The sequence below is a fragment of the Erinaceus europaeus genome, chromosome 7, assembly GCF_950295315.1.
Source record: "Erinaceus europaeus chromosome 7, mEriEur2.1, whole genome shotgun sequence".
Taxonomy (NCBI): domain Eukaryota; kingdom Metazoa; phylum Chordata; class Mammalia; order Eulipotyphla; family Erinaceidae; genus Erinaceus; species Erinaceus europaeus.
In genome coordinates this window covers 6263851-6283083 of record NC_080168.1, presented here as the reverse complement: position 1 = coordinate 6283083, position 19233 = coordinate 6263851, and the positions used below count along the sequence as shown (strand labels likewise).

Genomic DNA, 19233 nt, shown 5'->3' with positions numbered 1-19233 from the left:
GAGAGGGGGAGAGAAAGATAGACACCTACAGACCTGCTTCACCGCCTGTGAAGCGACTCCCCTGCAGGTGGGGACCCCGTGGCTCGAACCTGGATCCTTAAGCTGTTCCTTGAGCTTTGTGCCACGTGTGCTTAACCCGCTGCGCTACCACCTGACTCCCTCTAAACAGGTTTTTAATGCCACCGTCAAACACAGATACCCTGCCACCACTTGTTTATTCTTTTAAGCTTCCATTTTTTATGTTTTAACCTGAGCAATATATGTTTTTTTTATTTAGTTTAAAAAAATCAAATACAGTTTAATGAAAAACATTCCCTCTAGGGCCACAGAGACAGCATAATGATTTTGTAAAAGACTCCTGCCTGCCTGAGGGTCTGAGGTCCCTGATTAATACCCAGCACCACCATAAGCCAGAGCTGAGCAGTGCTCTGGTCTCTCTCTCTCTCTCTCTCTCTCTCACCTAAATAAAATAAACTACAAATAAACACCCCTCTACTTTCTCAAATTTTTCTCCTTATGGGGATGATTTTCAACTATCACTGCCTTTTGCTTTTTTCTTCTTCTACCTCTCCTTCCTCCCTCTCCCTCTCCCTCTCCCTCCTCCCTCTCCCTCTCTCTCTTTCTCCCTCCTCCCTCTCCCTCCTCCCTCTCCCTCTCTCTCTTTCTCCCTCCTCCCTCTCCCTCTCCCTCCTCCCTCTCCCTCTCTCTCTTTCTCCCTCCTCCCTCTCCCTCCTCCCTCTCCCTCCTCCCTCTCCCTCTCCCTCCTCCCTCTCCCTCTCCCTCCTCCCTCTCCCTCTCCCCCTCCCTCTCCCTCCTCCCTCTCCCTCTCCCTCTCCCTCCCCCTCCTCCCTCTCCCTCTCTCTCTCCCTCTCCCTCCTCCCTCTCCCTCTCTGTCCCTCTCCCTCCTCCCTCTCCCTCTCCCTCTCCCTCCTCCCTCTCCCTCCTCCCTCTCTCTCTCCCTCTCCCTCCTCCCTCTCCCTCCTCCCTCCCCCTCCTCCCTCCTCCCTCTCCCTCTCCCTCTCTCTCTCCCTCTCCCTCCTCCCTCTCCCTCCCTCCTTCTCTTTCTTTTGCTCCCATGCTGCCCTTTTTACTTGTTTGTTTCATTTGCCTCCAGCGCTATTGCTGGGGTTTGGTGCCTGCATGAGAAATCCACTGCTCCTGGAAGCCATTTTTTTCTTTTTCTTTTTTCCTTTATTTTTTAACAGGATAGAGAGAGAGGTTTCTTTTTTGGGGGGTGCATTGTAGGTAGAAAGGGAGAGAGACAGAGAGACACCTTCAGTCCTTGCTTCACTGCTCCTGGTGGAGAACAGAGGCTTGAACCCAGTCCTTACGCATGCTAATGTGTGCACTTAACCTGGTGAGCCACCGCTTGCCTCCCCCTCCCCCATTTTCTTTTTATTTTTTTTTCAGGTCCTCATTTTCATATTCAATAATAGTCACAACAGTTCATTATATGAACCACAGTGAAAAGACTTAATCATAGGATTTTTTTTCATAAGTTCATGTGTATTAGTTCTCTAGACTACACATATGAATGAAACCATTTCTTAGTTGTCTTCCTCTAAGCAGAATCACTTCCATTTTCATCTATTTTGTCCCAAAGGACACAGCGCTGTCTTTGTTGATTGCAGAGTAGTAGTTCATGGAGTATGTATCCCATAACTTCTTTATTCAGTCATCTGCTGATGGGCATTTAGGCTGCTTCCGCTCTTCGGCCACTGTGAATAATGCAGCTATGAACACAGGGGTGCATGTGTCCTTTCTAATTAATGTCTGGAACTTTTACTTCTCTTTGATTGCCCTTCCCCCAGTACACACACTCAATTCCTCTCCTTCCTAATGATTTTTAAAAAAACCATTATCTTTATTTACTTATTGAATAACAAGCTAGAAATTGAGAAGAGATAGAGAGGGAGAGAGACAGAGAGACACCTGCAGGTGGGGGTTGGGGGCTTGAACCCCGGTCCTTGTGCACTGCCATGTGTGTGCTTAGCCAGGTGAGCCACCACCCAGCCCCTCCTTACTAATAGTTTCAAGAACTGTAATCATGAGATTCCTTATGGCGTCTTTCTCTCTCTCCCCCCTTTCTTTCAAGGAGTTTATAACTTTGTATACTTTGTTTATTTTCTCATGTGTTTATTCCTGTTTTTTTTTTTTCCTTCAGTGCTTTTGCAAATCTTTTTATTGGTCTAGATGATCTTTGGATTATCATAAAGTCTTCAAGAGAGGCTGGGTGGTGACGCACCTGGTAGAATGTACACATCACTATGCACAAGGACTCGAGTTCAAGCCTCTAGTCCCCATCTGCAGGCATGAAACTGAGCTGCAGGCATCTTTCTTCTGCTCTCCCTTTTCTTTTAGTTTCTCTCTGTCCCTGTCAACATAATATAGGAAAAAAAAAAAATTGCAAAAGAAAAAATGGTCATCAAGAACAGTCAATTCATCACTGAGCCCCAGCCGTGACACTAGTGGCAATTAAGAAAAAATAAAGTTGGGAGTTGGGTGTTAGCGCAGCGGGTTAAGCACATGTGGCGTGAAGTGCAAGGATCCCGGTTGGAGCCCCCGGCTCCCCACCTGCAGGGGAGTCACTTCACAGGCGGTGAAGCAGGTCTGCAGGTGTCTATCTTTCTCTCCCTCTCTCTGTCTTCCCCCCTTCTCTATTTCTCTCTGTCCTATCCAACAACGATGACATCAATAACAACAATAAAACAACAAGGGCAACAAAAGGGAATAAAGGAAGAAAGGAAGGAAGGAAGGAAGGAAGGAAGGAAAGAAAAAATAAATTCATGGTGATACAAGGTCAGTTATATCTGTCTGAAAGGTCCACTGTAGATGCTCATCAGATAGGAGCTGATGTCTGTGGTTTAGATTCTCTCTGGAAAACAGCAGATGTGACGGGGTCCCCCAGGAAAGGCTGAGGTTACTGTCTAGCGGTGAGGGAAGGCTGTGGACTGCCGCCTGCAGGGTTTGTAGACTTGTTTAGTCACTTTCCCCATTGTATTTGTTGCTTTAATTTACCTGAGCACAGCGTTTGCCTCCCCCCTCCCTCCTTTACTGGGGGACTAATGGTTTATAGTTGACAGTAAAATACAGTAATTGGTCCATGTGTAACATCTTTCAGTTTTCCACAGGACACTCTAACCCTGCACCTAGGTCCTCTGCTATCATGTTCCAGGCCCTGAACTCTCCCCTCCACCAGAGTCCTTTACTTTGGTGCGATGCACCAACAGCATTTATCTTTTAATAGTCTTTCTCTTTCTCTTAAGGAAAGGGGAGCTTACGTTCATCCCTGGGTTTAAAGGGAACACCTTTCTATTTTTCAGAAAGATAGTCATTTTGCTGTGGCCCACCCATCTGGAAGGCTGGCTTGCTGACTATTTACAGTGTCGTGGTTGGCAGCCCTGAGAAGCCCATTCCAAAGAGTGGCCTCCACACTCAGAAAAAGAAAGAAAAAGATAATCCTTCCTGGTGTCTAGCATCCTGTTTGCAAATCAACGCTGAGTAGAAAGCCATTTTCTGATAATAGTTCCTTACCAACTAGTCTCATGTTAGAATAATTTTTCAGACTTTTATTGTTACCTTGTTGTGCAGGACATTTGAGAACACTCAGTGTCTCTGCTTCTCTCCTCTTTTTCTGCCTCCTCCTCTTCATCTTTCTCCTCCTTCTCTTCCCCACCCTCCTCCTCCTCCTTTTCCTCTTCTTAACTCCACTGACAGCAGGAAATGCCATTTTATGCTACTGTTCAGCATAACTAAATGTTCTGGGAAGAATGGTTTCTTGAAATACACACCTACGTGGTTTGTCTCATGTGTTCTGTTCTGTTCTGTGCGTGTGTGAAAACATGTTGGTTGTGATCTATTCTGTTGACCATAACCCCTCGATGTTGCTGCTTGGTGCTACAAAACCATCGTTCCAGCGAATGTAAATTCAGCCTCGACTTGCTTCTTTGGTCCTTTCTCCCGCCCCACCATCTCCTTGCCAGACTTAAACAGCATTGTTTTAAAATGAGAGCGTGAGAGAGGAGGGAGGGAATCGCTATGACTTGGCCTTCTCACAGTGGAGGTGATGATGTTGTTTGCACGTCCTGACTTATTCTCTTGGTCTAGTTGCTCAGTGGCTGGTGTGTTGGTCCTGTGACCAGGGGCCGGGCAGTGAAGTCAGTTTTTTTGGTTCCACAGCACCAGAGGGTCTCTGGTAATGTGTGGACGCTCTGAGGTAGAGCTTTATTTGTTGACATTGCTTTGAGATTTATTTAGTCTCTAACCTTCAGGTAAAATCAGAGAGTGACTTTGAACTTACTGATATTCTTTTCATTAAGCATATGTGTTTTTAAAATTTATTTATGGAGTCTCACATAACAATTTAGGAAAATCCAGGCAGATACCACAAAATGTATAATTCCACTATTCCAATGTGAATACTATTAACAATTTAGTGTTAATTTCCTTCACATAATTTCTATGGAAATATAGTCCTGCATTGCTGCTGTAATGTTCTTTTTTCTTTTTTTTTGCCTCCAGGGTTATTGCAGGGGCTCACTCAGTGCCTGCACTGTGAATCCACCACTCCTGGAGGCCATTTTTTTCCTTTTTGTTGCCCTTGTTGTTGTAGACTCCTTGTGGTTATTATTATTATTGTTATTGTTGATGCCATTTGTTGTTGGATAGGACAGAGAGAAATGGGGAGAGGAGGGAAAGACAGATGGGGGAGAGAAAGATAGACACCTGTGGACCTGTTTCACCGCCTGTGAAGCGACTCCCCTGCAGGTGGGGAGCCGGGGGCTAGAACCGGGATCCTTAGGCCGGTCCTTGCGTTTTGTGACACGTGCGCTTAACCCACTGCGCTACCGCCCGACCCCTGTGTTCTTTTTTTTTTAAAGAAAATTTTTTATTATCTTTATTATTTATTGGCTAGAGACAGTCAGAGGGAGGTTGATAGAGAAGGAGAGAGACAGAGAGACACCTGCAGCGCTGCTTCAGCACTTGCAGGTGGGGACCAGGGGAATCGAACCTGGGCCCTTCTTACTTACTGTAAACATGTGCTCTGAACCAGATGTGCCACCACCCAGCTTCTGTTGTAATGCTTTTTACATACAATTTTTAAAAAGATTTTATTCACTTAATTAATGAGAAAGATAGGAGGAGAGAGAAAGAACTCAGGACCTCATGCTTGAGAGTCCAACACTTTATCCACAGTGCCACGTCCCCGACCACAATTGTTATTTTCCAGTGTGATGCTGGAGAACGAACTGAGGGCCTTGTGCACACAGGTTCCCTGGCCCATTTGTTTATTCTTCTGAAAGCTCTGCAGACAGAGGGGAAGGGAGATATTAGCGTGTTGCTCAGCTGTCTATGCCGCTTCTCTCTGCTTGACCGTCCTGCTGCCACACAGTGTGAGGACCTGAACCTGGAGCACTGTGTGTATCCAGGTGTGTGATCTGCCAAGCCAGCTGTCTCTTGGCCACATATACGGGGAAGGCAGAGTCTGTAATGCCTGAATATTTTATTTATATTGAATTTATTTACTTATCTTAAATGTCTGTGTGTGTGTGGTGCTGCTGAGGAAATTCTAAGTTATGACTTTTATGCTCTTAACTTTTTTTTTAAATGTCTCCCCCCCCTTTTGTGGCCCTTGTTTATGTCGTTGTTGCTATTATTATTGTTGTTATTGCTATTGGATAGGACAGAGAGAAATGGAGAGAGGAGGGGAAGACAGAGAAGGGGAGAGAAAGATAGACACCTGCAGACCTGCTTCACTGCCTGTGAAGTGACAACCCCCCCCACACACACACAGGTGGGGAGCTGGGGGCTTGAACCAGCATCCTGAGGCTGGTCCTTGTGCTTTTGGCCTGTGTGCTTAACTGGCTGTGCCACTGCAGGGCGGGGACTTAAAACAATGGAAGTAGAGTTAGAAAGAGGAGTTACTAGGCAACCATTTACACAGATAATTCCTTGGAATGTTCCTAGTCACACCAGGAGATTCGGCTGAGCTGGGCCCTCATACTTTTATGGTAGTAATGACTTGGACGTCTTCTGTGACTTCTTTGGGTTTATCTGTTGCTTCTGTCATAGAAAAGATGAGAGGAGCTGCACTGTCTGAGTGCCGCATCTTCAGAATGTCTGAAGACATTGACAAATGGACAGAAGACCTAGGGAACACAGCTGAGTGATGTGTCATTGGGTCTGGGCCAGCAGACTAAGGGCCTCTCAGGCTAGTGGAAGCAGAGGGAAGGAATGTATTTTGTACTATGTGTGCTTAACTGGTGTGCCACTGCCAGGCCCCTGTATTTTATTATTTTTTTCTTTGTGGTGTGATGTTGGGGACCAGAAGTAGCTCCTGGACACTTCTGTTCTTAGAAGCTGACTGTAGGTCCAGTGACATAAGTTCTAGCTAGGAAAAGGGAGATGTGCAAGCATTAAGAACTAAATCTCGGGGGTAGATAGCATAATGGTTATGCAATCAGACTGTCATGCCTGAGGCTCTGAAGTTCCAGGTTCAATCCCCCGCACCACCATAAGCTGATTAGTGCTCTGGTTAAAAAAATGAAACAAAACAAACAAACAAAAACTAAACTAAATCTCTTGCTGGAACCTTCATTGCTTCTCTTTTTCTAGAAGAAAGATTCTGACACTGACATTGGTTCAGGGAAGAACACTAAGTAGATTGGTACTGATCTGTTTTGTGCTTCTCCCAAGGATCTAACAGTGTCTTTCTGGGTATGTTTGAGCAATATACGACGTGATTCAGAGTTTCCTTTCTGGGACAAGGTGGGAATTTGGGGTTGTGCCCAAAATTAGCTCAAGGATTGTTTGAGGAGTGCTCGGAGGACAAAGAAGGCTTAGATTTATTCACCTGGCATGTTTGGCTAGAAGGGGTCATCTGGGACAGAATCAAACCCTCAGCCAGGCTGCTGACAAACTGACTCCTTCTGACTGGGATGGGAGGCCTTGGTGATGCCAACCCTCCTCAACACACTTCTTTGGGTTTTGTGCCTATTGCTGGAGTTGGCATCTTCCAGAAGAGTTATCATTCCTTTTGTCTTAGCAATGCTATGGAAAGGGGATATCTGGGTGTGATTTTTCTAAAGCAAGTTGAAGTTTGTTTTTAATGTCCACCTAAAGTTGACCCCATTGTCAATATTAAAAACAAAACACCTTTAAATTAATTACCTTTTTACCCACTCTATTAGTGTTAATAAAAAATGTCATTGAGGGACTTGGGAGCAAACTAGGTGGGTAGAAAACATACCTTAGAACATGCAAGGCCCTGGGTTTGACTGCTAGCACCACATGGGAACACAATGGATAGAGCCAAGGGGATGTTCTGGATAGTAGAGCAGTGCTTTGGTTTCTCTGGCTTGTTCTCTCTCTCTCTCTCTCTCTCTCTCTCTCTCTGCCTTTACCTCTTGTTACTCCTGTCTCTGAAAATGTAGAATAAAGGGAAAGTGGGCTGAGGAGGCAGCTCAGAAGTATCACGCATGGACAAGGCCCTGGATTCAATTTCCTTCCCAGCCATGGAACTGGAAAAAAAAAAAAAAAGGTCAACCTCTTGAAACATATTCAAACATGCTTTGAATGACTGTGTGATTAATTGGATAACATTAATTGCTGGGGCTGGTACATTGTGGTGAATCATCCACCACATTCATTCTTCTGGCTGTCTCCCATCATGCCATTAAATCTGGGGACATACCTGACATGAGACATTGCGGAACAATCTATGGGTTTCACTCAGCAGAACTTTAGGAATAAAATCTTTCAACACTGATTTCTGTCATGAAGTGATTGGAGAGACCTGAGCCTGTTAGTTGATGCTTTTGAATTTGGAACACAGTGACAATTTTTCTTTTTCTTTTTTTTATTTATTTAAAAACAGGAGACATGAACAAAACCATAAGATAAGAGGGGTACAACTCCACACAATTCCCACCACCAGATCTCTGTATCCCATCCCCTCCCCTGATAGCTTTTCTGTTCTTTATCCCTCTGGGAGCATGGACCCAAGGTCATTGTGAGATGCAGAAGGTGACAATTTTTCGTAAGGGCTTTATGGAGGCAACTTGTTGCTGACCATCTTTTTTTTCCCTCTTGGCTATGTTGTTATAATGAAGAATTAGTCTTTGTTTATTGCTTTGTACTGGTGCTCTCTCTGTAAGAAGGCAAACATCTGATTTGAGAGAAGGTTGCGAATAGAAAAGTTACACGGTAATCCATGATTAAACGCAACAGTAGTTACAGCCTCTCATTACAACTCTGAGTATTGATCTGAGTGTCCCAAATTAAAAGTCCTATTTAACATATAGAGAAAGCCTGGGTGGGGGGAGGTAGGGGAAGTCTCAACAATGATGATTTTTTGAGGACTGAAAATAGGACTAAGAAGGAGAAGTTTCTGAAACCAAGGTGACTTCTTTTGGAAGGATCTAACTCAGCGTAGATTTAAAGACTGCATTCAAATATACGATCAGTTGGCTATGTTTCCAAGAATGATGATATCTCGTCTTTTAATAGACTCTGTGGCCAAGATCAAGGGAAATTGATTTAAATTGTAACAAGAGATTTAGGTCAGATGGGAAGAAGAATACTTTCTGATAGGAAATACAAAAATGTGAATGTAATGCAGTATAAAATAACACAAAGATTCCATTTTCCTAGCCAAAAGTATGGCCATCTGGCAGACACTGTCAGTTTTTTTACTGGTGGTGACCCAAAGCTGAGCGTTGTTCTCAAGACTCTGAGTTTGTTTTTTTTAAGTATTTATTTATTTATTTTCCCTTTTGTTGCCCTTGTTGTGGTTATTGATGTCGTTGTTGGATAAGACAGAGAGAACTAGAGAGAGGAGGGGGAAGACAGAGAGGGGGAGAGAAAAACAGATACCTCTACACCTGCTTCACCACTTGTGAAGAGACTCCCCTGCAGGTGGGGAGCCAGGGGCTCGAACAGGGGTCCATACGCCGGTCCTTGCTTTGCGCCACATGCGCTTAGCCCGCTGCGCCACCTCCTGAGTCCCGAGACTCTGAGTTTTAAAAGGTCCCATCATTCTATTTCGTACTATTAAAAAGTTCCTTTTAGGCTGATCTCTTCTTGGAAGCAAGTATTATCTTTCTCAATCCTATTCTTAGAAAATAGTAACTGTGTTTCATTATTGAATCATTTATACTTAGGCTAACAGTGAAATGTGTGTTTAAGAAAATATGTTCTTAGCAAATATTTAAAATTCTGGGCTCAGGACGAATTATCTTGGAGCTGCTAGAGGAGAACAACTTTTTAAATGTTTTTTTTTTTCTTCACTTGACATATCTTGGACCTCAAATCCTTGTCATAAAACATTTATTTTCTAAGGCAGAATACAAAATTAGAAAGAAAATACCCATGCACTCTTTCTTTTTTTCCTTTTCTTCTTTTCTTTTCTTTCTTTCTCCTTTCTTTCTTTCTTTCCTCCTCCTATTTTTTTTTTTTTTAACCACAGCACTGCTCAGCTCTGGCTCATGGTGACTGGTGTGTGTGTGTGTGTTGGGGGGGGATTGAACCTAGGACTTCAGATCCTCAGGCATGAGAGTCTCTTTGCATAACCATTATGCTAGCTTACCCTCCCCCTTTCTTTCTTTCTCACCAGGATTATTGAGGGTTAGGTTTAATGCCTGTACATTTCTAGTGGCTTTTTTTTTTTTTTTTTTTGCTAGAAGATGAAAACCAAGAGATAAAGAGAGGAAGAGAGACAGAGAAGGAGAGACATTTCAGAGCACTGTTACACTGTTTGTAAAGCTTCCCTCATGTGGGTGGGTAAGGATAAGGGGTTTGAACCTGGATCCTCATGCAAGGTAATAGATGTTCTCTCGAGGATGAGCCACCACCCAGCCCCAAAGACCTCAACTTCTGTAAGTTGGGGGTAAGGAAATTTTGAGGAAATACCCTGATTTTCTTTTTCTTTCTTCCTTCCTTCGTTCCTTCCTTCTTTCCTTCCTTCCTTCCTCTCTTTCTTTCTTTCTTTCTTTCTTTCTTTCTTTCTTTCTTTCTTTCTTTCTTTCTTTCTTGATTTAATAATGATCAGCAAGTCTGTTGGATAAGAGGAGTACAACTCCACACAATTCCTACCACCAGAATTCCAAATCCCATTCCCTCCATTGGAAGGTTCCCTATTCTTTATCCCTCTGGGAGTATGGACCAAACATCTTTGTGGGGAGCAGAAGATGGAAGAATTGCTTCTCCACTGGACATGGGCGTTGCCAGGTTGATCCACCTTCCTAGCCTGTTTCTATCTTTCCTTAGTGGAGCAGGGCTCTGGAGAGGTGGGGTTCCAGGACACATTGGTGAGGTTGTCTGCCTGGGGAAGTCTGGTTGGCAAAAGACCCTGGTTTCTTTTGGTTCACAGAAAGGAGTTAAATATTTAATTTGTAAAAGTCTTAAAATGTTCTTTTTTTTTTTTTTTGCTTTGGTTCTCAACATATATATCTTTATGACCTAGTTTCTGCAATGAATTTTATAAGTGAAATAAAAACTCAACAAAATAAATTGACCTGTAAACTTGATCTCCTCACACTGTGGACTGAGAAAACTTAATTCCCTCAAGTAAAAATCACAGCCCCTGACAATTTCTGAAAAGTAGCTCTGTCGTGTGGTAACCAGGCATTGAGCCTGGGGCCTCACACCTGCAAGGCACCTGCTCTGCTTCTGAACTATCTCCCTGACTCTCCTTTATATTATTTAATTATTATTGGGTAGAGACAGAAATTGAGAGGAGGGGGGAGATAGAGGGAAAGAGACGACCACTCATGAAACTTTCCTCCTGCAGGTGGGGGACTAGGGGCTTGATCCGGGGTCCTTGTGCACTGTAGTGTGTGCACTTAACCAGGTGTGCCACTGCCTGGCTCCCTTTTCACTGTGTTTTTATAGTTACGGTCTGGTGGGGTGTTCTTTTTATTTATTTTTGTAGGCATTTTAAAAAGATGTATTTAAAAAGATCTATTTTCCCCAAAGGGGCATATGGTTTCTTGATCTATTTCTCCTCTATCATGAATTTGGGACTCTTAAAAATCAAAATGAAGGGAGTCAGGTGGTAGCGCAGCAGGTTAAATGCACGTGGCGCAAAGCGTAAGGACTGGCTTAAGGATCCGGGTTCGAGCCCCCGGCTCCCCACCTGCAGGGGAGTCACTTCACAGGCGGTGAAGCAGGTCTGCAGGTGTCTGTCTTTCTCTCCCCCTCTTTGTCTTCCCCTCCTCTCTCCATTTTTCTCTGTCCTATCTAACAATGACGACATCAATAACAACAACAATCATAACTACAACAACAGTAAAAAAACAAGGGCAACAAAAGGGAAAATAAATAAAATAAAATAAAAAAAGAAAAACAAACCAAAACAACCTTATCCTTCCCGGATATGACAAATATGCATTGCATATGCAATATGTATTGTGACATGCATATTTCTTTGTTCTGATTGGTTAAGTGTAATTTTTCAGGTGAGTTTTCATGCTGCTGGTAATTTTTTTTTCCTGGAAAAAAGAATCCTTTGCAATCCCTGCTGCAGAGTTTCAGTGTCTAAGTAGGATGATTTGGTATACCAGCTGTGGGCTCTCCCTGTTCTTTATTCTAGATACATTTCATGTTGCTCTTCAGTCGACAAGGGAAATTACGGCTACAGAAGTGGTACACGACTCTCCCTGACAAAGAAAGGAAAAAGATCACCCGGGAAATTGTACAGATCATTCTGTCACGTGGGCAGAGGACCAGCAGTTTTATTGACTGGAAAGAGCTAAAGCTTGTTTATAAAAGGTGTGAGTAACTTGATGAGAATTTACCTCTCGTTCTGGCTTTGATGTACTGAATTCTGAACATCTGAAATGGTGACATCAAAACTCCATCATTTTCTGAATTCTTTTTTTTGTTTTTGTTTTTCATTTCCTGAATTCTTTGAAGGCTAGGACCCAAATAGTTGTCTCAATAGGCTAGAAAATAACTAATTTTTTTTTTTTTTATGGAAAGACTTTCCCTGTGCCAAGGTGGATTCTGGGTACTTAATTTACATGTTGATAATTTATGTCCTTGGTGAACACAGTTATTTTTCTAGCTCTGCTCTAAGGGTCACGCATGCAGTAGTGAACAAGTCACAGAGCATTCCACACTTGCGAAGCCTGCCCTTTTGCTAAACAAAACATTTTAAGTTCATAACAATATTATTACAAGCGGATTCAATGTGATGGACAAATAGCTTTTTTTTTTTCTTTTCAATTTAGTGGTTCTTATGTTACTATTATATTTGCAAACAAAGAAACTGAAGTTACAGAAAATTTAAGTAATTAGTTTCTGATCACAGTAAAGAAGTAATTGACAGAGTGAGGATTCAAATCCAGATCTTCCTGACTTTAGAGTCCCTGTATGTGTATTTTTTTCTTTGCTATACCTGTTTGCCTTGACAGGATCATACTGGAAAGGAAGTTCAATTTATAGACAAAGACACAGAGGTCCCTCGGAAGTAATCTTGCCACAAAGACCCAGATGATCAATGACTAAGCTGGGAACAGAGCACAGCTGACTTCACCCCAGACCCCAAATCACTCCCAGAGAGAAAAATAATAAAACAGGGCCAGGCAGTGGCTTACCTGGTTAAGTGCATAGGTTACAGTGTGCAAAGACCTGGGTTCAAGCCCCTGGTCTCCACCTGCCGGGGGGAAGCTTTAGGGGTGGTGAAACAGGGCTGCAGGCCTTTCTCTGTCCCATTTTCTCTCTTCCCCTCTCAATTTTTCTTTCTCTATCCAATAATAAACTAAAAAAAAAAAAAGAGAAAAAAAGAAAAGAAGAGAAGAGAAAGAGAAGGAAAGAAAACATTCAAAAGGCTCCTGGGGGTCCGGGTGGTGGCGCACCTATAGTTGAGTGCACATGCTACAGTGCACAAGGACCCGGTTCGAGCCCCTGATCCCCACCTGCAGGGGAAAGCTTTGCGAGTGGTGAAGCAGTGCTGCAGGTGTCTCTCTGTCTCTCTCCTTCTCTAACTTTCCTCCTCTTCTCAATTTCTGGCTGTCTCCAATAAATCAAGATTTAAAAAAAAGAAAAAAGAAAGAAAAAGTAGAAAGGCTCCTGGAAGGAGCTCCAGAGTGACAGGCAGCGGTGACCTCTACAGACTATCTTTAATAGAGTCAATTACCAGGAAGTGTAAAAGCAAGGTCACTTTTTTTTTTGCCTCCAGGATTATTGCTAGAGCTCGGTGCCTGCACTACAAATCCACTGCTCCTGGAGGCTATTTTTTTTCCCTTTTGTTGCCCTTGTTGTGTATTGTTGTTGTTGTTATTATTGTTGGTGAATTTGGTGAGGGGTTTCAACCACAGAAAGGACACTTTACCAGGTGAAGAGAGGCGTGACCAGGTATTCCCTCAATCAGTGGGGGCCAAAGGATTCTGACCTCCTGATAAATATTGGGCTGTCAGAAAAGTCTTGCTGCATTTTTGCATAAAAAACATGGGGAGTGGTCCCGGGAGGTGGTGCAGTGGTGAAGCTTTGGACTCTCAAGCATGAGGTCGAGAGTTCGATCCCCGGCAGCACATGTGCCAGAGTGATTTCTGGTTCTTTCTCTCCCCTCCTATCTTTCTCATAAATAAATAAAATCTTTTTAAAAAAAAAATACATGGGGAAAGGGCAGGGGTAGATAGCGTAATGGTTATGCCAAAAGACTGTCATACCAGAGGCTCTGAAGCTCCAGGTTTAATCACAATGTTTGTACAAGTGGAACCAGATTTACCTGAATAGAGATAATATTTTTTCATGATTATTCTAACTCATCATTCCATCTTCAAATTTTCATATACCTCCCAACCTGCTTGGGAGTTTCCTTTCCTTTCTTTTTTTTATTTGTAACTAATAGTGGTTACAGATTTGTAAAAATCACAGTGTATCAGTCCACACCACACCCACCACCGAAGTTCCTCATTGTCCCATCTCCCAAAGACAACCACTGTAGTTCTTACAAGACTTAGAAGCAGTGAGCTTGCTTCTATTTTTGTTGTTGTTGATGATGTTTTTGCCAGTTCATGTCGATCAGATCTCTAGATTTCACGAGTGAAACCAGCCAGCAGTTATCTTTCATCTCTTATTTCTCAAAGTGTAATCACCTCCTGTTCCATCCCTTTTCGTCCCAAAGGCAAGACACATTTTTGAAGTTGAATGTTTCTGATTTTATACTGATCAAATAATTCTCTGACGTCTGTTTTTTCCAAACTCATCCTCTACTTGAAGACAGAAGACCTTACAAGTCCAAAGAAAGGACACTCTCAGCAGTGATCATCTTTTAGAAGAAATGATGAAACTAGGCATTCTCATTACAATCCACCCTAAACCAGAGGTGATTTGGTGCTCTGGCAAACAAACAAACAAACAAACAAACACCTCATGGCTTTTCCAACAGCCCAGTAGTTCCTCAAGGTGAAACTTTGTTGGGGACCTTTTGCATGATTAACAGAAACCGTTCAATCAACCCCGCTCCCACCAAAGCATCTTTAGATGTTATTCTTGATGAGAAATAGTCATCTCATTCCTGGCATTGAAGAGAGAAATTCTCTAAAGAGGAGGAGGAAGTGAAACCATTTTCCGGCTGTGAATGAGTCATTCCATTTTGCTTCATTTTCTCTCCCCCTTCAAGGTATGCCAGCTTATATTTTTGCTGTGCAGTAGAAAATCAGGACAATGAGCTCTTGACGCTAGAGATTGTGCATCGCTATGTGGAGTTGCTGGACAAATACTTTGGAAATGTAAGTGTGCTCCATCCTATTCAAATCGGTCTTCATCTCGGCTCTTCCTTAGGTCTTATCTTTCGTCACATTCCTTCTCTCTTCAGTCTAAACCATGAACTGCATTTGGCCCTAGCATCAGAATGTGAGAAATGTGATCCCTCCCTTCGCTTCCTAGTAAGTGAGCTATACAAAGTTTCCGTAAGGCTGTTGCCATCTGTCTTCAGACACCAGCAGCACTGGAGTCCCGGTTTCAATGAGCTGGAGTTAAAATCTTGAAGGTTCCTTGCTATTTTTTTTCCTTCACTTTAGCCATCTCTCTTTTGTTTTGACTTTTTGTCAAACTTTTTGTTTTGAAATTTTTATTAAGATGACAGAGGCTATTTCACTCTATGAGCCAACCAGAAGTCTTGTTTTGATCCGCTCTACGTAACTGATGGCTGGTGACCTGCTTGACCCCCCCCCCCTTGCCTGCTGTGCTCACACCTTAGTCTCTCTTTAAAAGATTTTTAAAATTGTCTTCATTTATTTATTGGATAGAGATAGTCAGAAATTGAGAGGGGTGGGGGAAATAGAGAGAGGGAAAGAGATAGTGAAGCTTTCCTCCTGCAGGTGAGGACTGGGGGCTTGAACCCTGGTCCTTGCACATTTTGTAACATGTGTGCTCAACCAGGTGCACCACCACCTGGCCCCCATTTTATTCTCATCTAAAATTGTGTTCTTTCGTGGATGCTCGGGCCTCAGACAAGTACAGTTTCACTGCTCTTGGAGGATTTTTAAAAAATATTTTGGGGGTCAGGCGGTAGCGCAGCGAGTTAAGCACATGTGGCGCAAAGCACAAAAGGCGTAAGGATCCCAGTTTGAGCCCCCGGCTCCCCACCTGCAGGGGAGTTGCTTCACGGGTGGTGAAATAGGTCTGCAGGTGTCTGTCTTTCTCTCCCCCTCTCTGTCTTCCCCTCCTCTCTCCATTTCTCTCTGTCCTATCTAACAACAATGACATCAACAACAATAATAACCACAACAAGGCTACAACAACAAGGGTAACAAAAGGGGGAAAATATTTTATTTGTTTATTAATGAGAGGGACAGGAGGAGAGAGAGAGGAGAGAGAGAGAGACAGAGAGAGAGAAAGAGAGAGAGAGAGAGAATGAGAATCAGACATCACCCTGGTAGATGTGCCAGGGATCGAAATCAGGACCTCATGCTTGAAAGTCTAATACTTTATCCACTTTGCCACCTCTCAGACCACTTTTCCTTTTGACTGTAGTTAGAGATGGAGAGAGAGAGAGAGGGAGGGAGAGATACCACAGCATTGTTTCACCATCACCCCTCACAGAGCTTCTCACGCTGTCCTGCGTGTTGTTCTTCTGTGGTGCCAGGGGCTTGAACTTGGGTCCTTCATACACACCAAAATGTGCTCTCTACAGGGTGGGCTAGCTGCTGACTGAGACTTTATTTAGTTTGTTGTCGGTTGTCCTGGGAATCAAACCCAGGGTTTCTTTTGTGCAAAGCCATGTGCTCTACCACTGAGTTACTCCCCCAGCCTCTTTTTTCTGGTTTGTTTTTGAGTTCCAGTTGTACTCACGCCTGTGTCTGCTGCATTGTGATCACAACCACAAACCTAGCTCCCTTTCCGCCATGGTGGTGAGCTCCTGGGCCAGCCTCCTCCCCCCCTTCACCTCTTCACTTCCCCCTCTGCCTCTGGTGACCATCATTTTATTGTCAGGGTCTAAGGGTTTGCTTTGGTTTTGGTTTGTTGCTACAAGCATTCTTAAAGATTTTTTATTTATTTACCAATGAGAAAGGAAGAGACAGAGAAAGAACCAGACATCGCTCTGGCGCATGTGCTGCCAGGGATTGAACTCAGGACCTCATGCTTGAGGGTCCAGTGCTTTATCCACTGCACCACCTTCCAGACCACTACAGGTAATCTTTTAAAATTTTTATTTATTTATTTATTTATTTATTTATTTATCTATTATTGGATAGAGATAGATACGGGGGGGAGGGGAAATAGAGAGGGAGAGAGACAGAGAGACACCTGCAGCCCTGCTTCACCACTTGTGAAGCTTTCCCTCTGCAGGTGGGGACGAGGGGCTTGAACCTGGGTCCTCACAGTGCTTGACCAGGTGTGCCACCACTTGGCCCCTCATGCATTCTTTAATATAATTATTATCATTACTTTTATAATCTGTTGGGGTTATAAAAATAACTGCCAGCAGACTTTTTTCCTTCATTCTTTCCATCTCTCTCTCTTTTTATATTTTTGTTGCTGGGGCGGGCTCAGTGCCTGCTCTACAAATGCACTACTCCTGGTGACCATTTTATCTATTTTTTTTCTTTTCCTTTCTATTATACTTGACAGAACAGAGAAATTGAGAGGAGAGGGGAGACAGAAAGGGAGAGAGACAGAGAGACGCCTGTAGGTCTGTTTCACCACTCAGGAAGCTTCCCCCCAGCAGGTGGGGAGAAGGGGCTCAAACCCGGGTCCTTGTTCATGGTAATATGTGCACTTCACCGGGTGCGTTACCCTTCCATCCCCAGCAGACTTTTTTTTGTTGTTGTTTTCAACTTCGATGAGGAGAGAGACATGCAGACAGAGAAGCGGGGTTAGCCCAGCACCACTCCACCGTTCAGAGCGCTGCCCGTGGGGCCGTGCACGGGCTCTCATAGAGTGCTGAGGACCCTAACCCAGCTCCTTGCATTGGTCAAGTGTGTGCCCTACTGGGCAAGCTCTCTCTCTCCTGTGCCCTTGAATTTTATTTCTACATAGAAGCATCAAGTCGATATGCAGAACAAAGGTCGAAAGTCTTTGTTTTCACGTTACTGTGCAATCTCGCTGCATTGCTGCAGGGTCTGTATGGTGGGAGATTGGGAGGTGCCCCAGTCCTCGGGGCTCATGATGGAGCATCTTACGGCTGAGGTGTCTGTCCCTTTGCTGCTCCAGGAAGCCGTGTTACCATGGCACCTTCCAGGTGGTCAGTCAATACTAGGACACTGGTTCGTCTCCTCCTCCTCCTCCTCCTCCTCCTCCTCCTCCTCCTCCTCCTCTTTTTATTGGTGGGTTACTGGTTTACAGTGATGATTCCTCACCTCCACATGCATTCTGCAGTAAGACCTCAGGGCTCCCTTTGTTCTTTCCTTTCCCAGAGTCCTTCGCTTCAGTGCAACACACCACACCCAGTTTAAGTTTTGCTTTGGGTGCTCCCTATCTGTCCTTGTTTCTTAAGATCCACTTATATAAGTGAGATCTTTTGGTATTTGTCCGCTTTTGGGCTGATTTCACTTAACATGATGTCTTCAAGTTCCATCCAAGATGAGACGAAGAAGCGGACCTCATCATTTTTAACAGCAGAGTAGTATTTCATTGTGCACATACATCACACACTTTTGCTATCCACCCATCTGTCCTTGGACACCAACACTAGGACTTGCTAAACTCTTCACCTGCTTTCACCTTTCTGTGACTCAGTGGCCGAGTTTAAGCACAAGTCTTTTTTTTTTAATATATATTTTTAATATTTATTTATTATTCCCTTTTGTTGCCCTTGTTTTATTGTTGTAGTTATTGATGTCATCGTTGTTGGATAGGACAGAGAGAAATGGAGAGAGGAGGGGAAGACAGAGAGGGGGAGAGAAAGATAGACACCTGCTGACCTACTTCACTGCCTGTGAAGGGACTCCCCTGCAGGTGGGGAGCCAGTGGCTCGAACCGGGATCCTTACGCCAGTACAACTCTTTTTTTTTTAGGCCTCTTTTTTATAGTTTATTTATTTTATAGAGATAAATGGTAAAGAGCCACAGAGCAGAGTACTGCTCAGCTCTGGTTTACAGTGGTGTTTGGGATTGAATCTGATCCCTCAGGCTTGAAAGTCTTTTGCAGAACCATGATGCTGTGCAACCCTTTACCTTAGCTCTGCAGACTCCCATCCTGCCCTTCTGAAAGACCCCTCTTTGGTTCTTCCCTGCGTTTCCCTTTCTCTTTGGTCTCCTCCAGATGCCTTCTTGCACGCCCTCCTCTCCTTGTGCTGGGACTCCTGGAAATGCTCAGCCAGGTGTGCTTTTCTTTTGATGCTCACCCATTCAGACTTGGGATTGTACTTTGGCTTTTCTTTTAAACCTCAGATCTATCCCTTACTGCCTTCTAGTCTCATCTCTTGGTTTCCTTTCCCTGACCAAACGTTGTAGGCTTCTTCTAGAAGCAAGAGAATCTCGGGTATGGGTCCCTGTTGTCACTCTTTGTCATCTATGATGAATCCAGTCTTGTGTGGCAATCAAGCTTTCTTAACATTAGCCCCACACCAGGTCTCTGGCCTTCCTGTGTTTGTTTGTTTGTTTGTTTATTTGTTTATTCATTCCCTCCAGGGTTCTTGCTGGGGCTCAGTGCCTGCAATACGAATCCACCGCTCCTAGAGGCCATTTTTTTCTGCTTTGTTGCACTTGTTACCTTTGTTGTTATCATTGTTACTATTGTTGTCATTGCTGTTGTTGTTGGATAGGACAGAGAGAAATCAAGAGA

The 19233-nt window shown here is 43.7% G+C and overlaps 1 protein-coding gene across 3 annotated transcripts in view; it reads left to right on the top strand.

Annotated features, from left to right (window-relative positions):
• Positions 1-19233, top strand: part of AP1S3 (adaptor related protein complex 1 subunit sigma 3) — a 90691-nt gene that overhangs the window by 51807 nt on the left and 19651 nt on the right. For all 3 annotated transcript variants that reach the window (XR_009550606.1, XM_060193673.1, XM_060193672.1), the window contains exons 2-3: positions 11591-11769; positions 14627-14735. Coding sequence is in view for 2 of the 3 variants with exons in the window: in XM_060193673.1 (XP_060049656.1) it covers positions 11591-11769; positions 14627-14735 (288 nt within the window). In the remaining variant the exon portion in view is untranslated. The remainder of the gene's footprint in view (positions 1-11590; positions 11770-14626; positions 14736-19233) is intronic.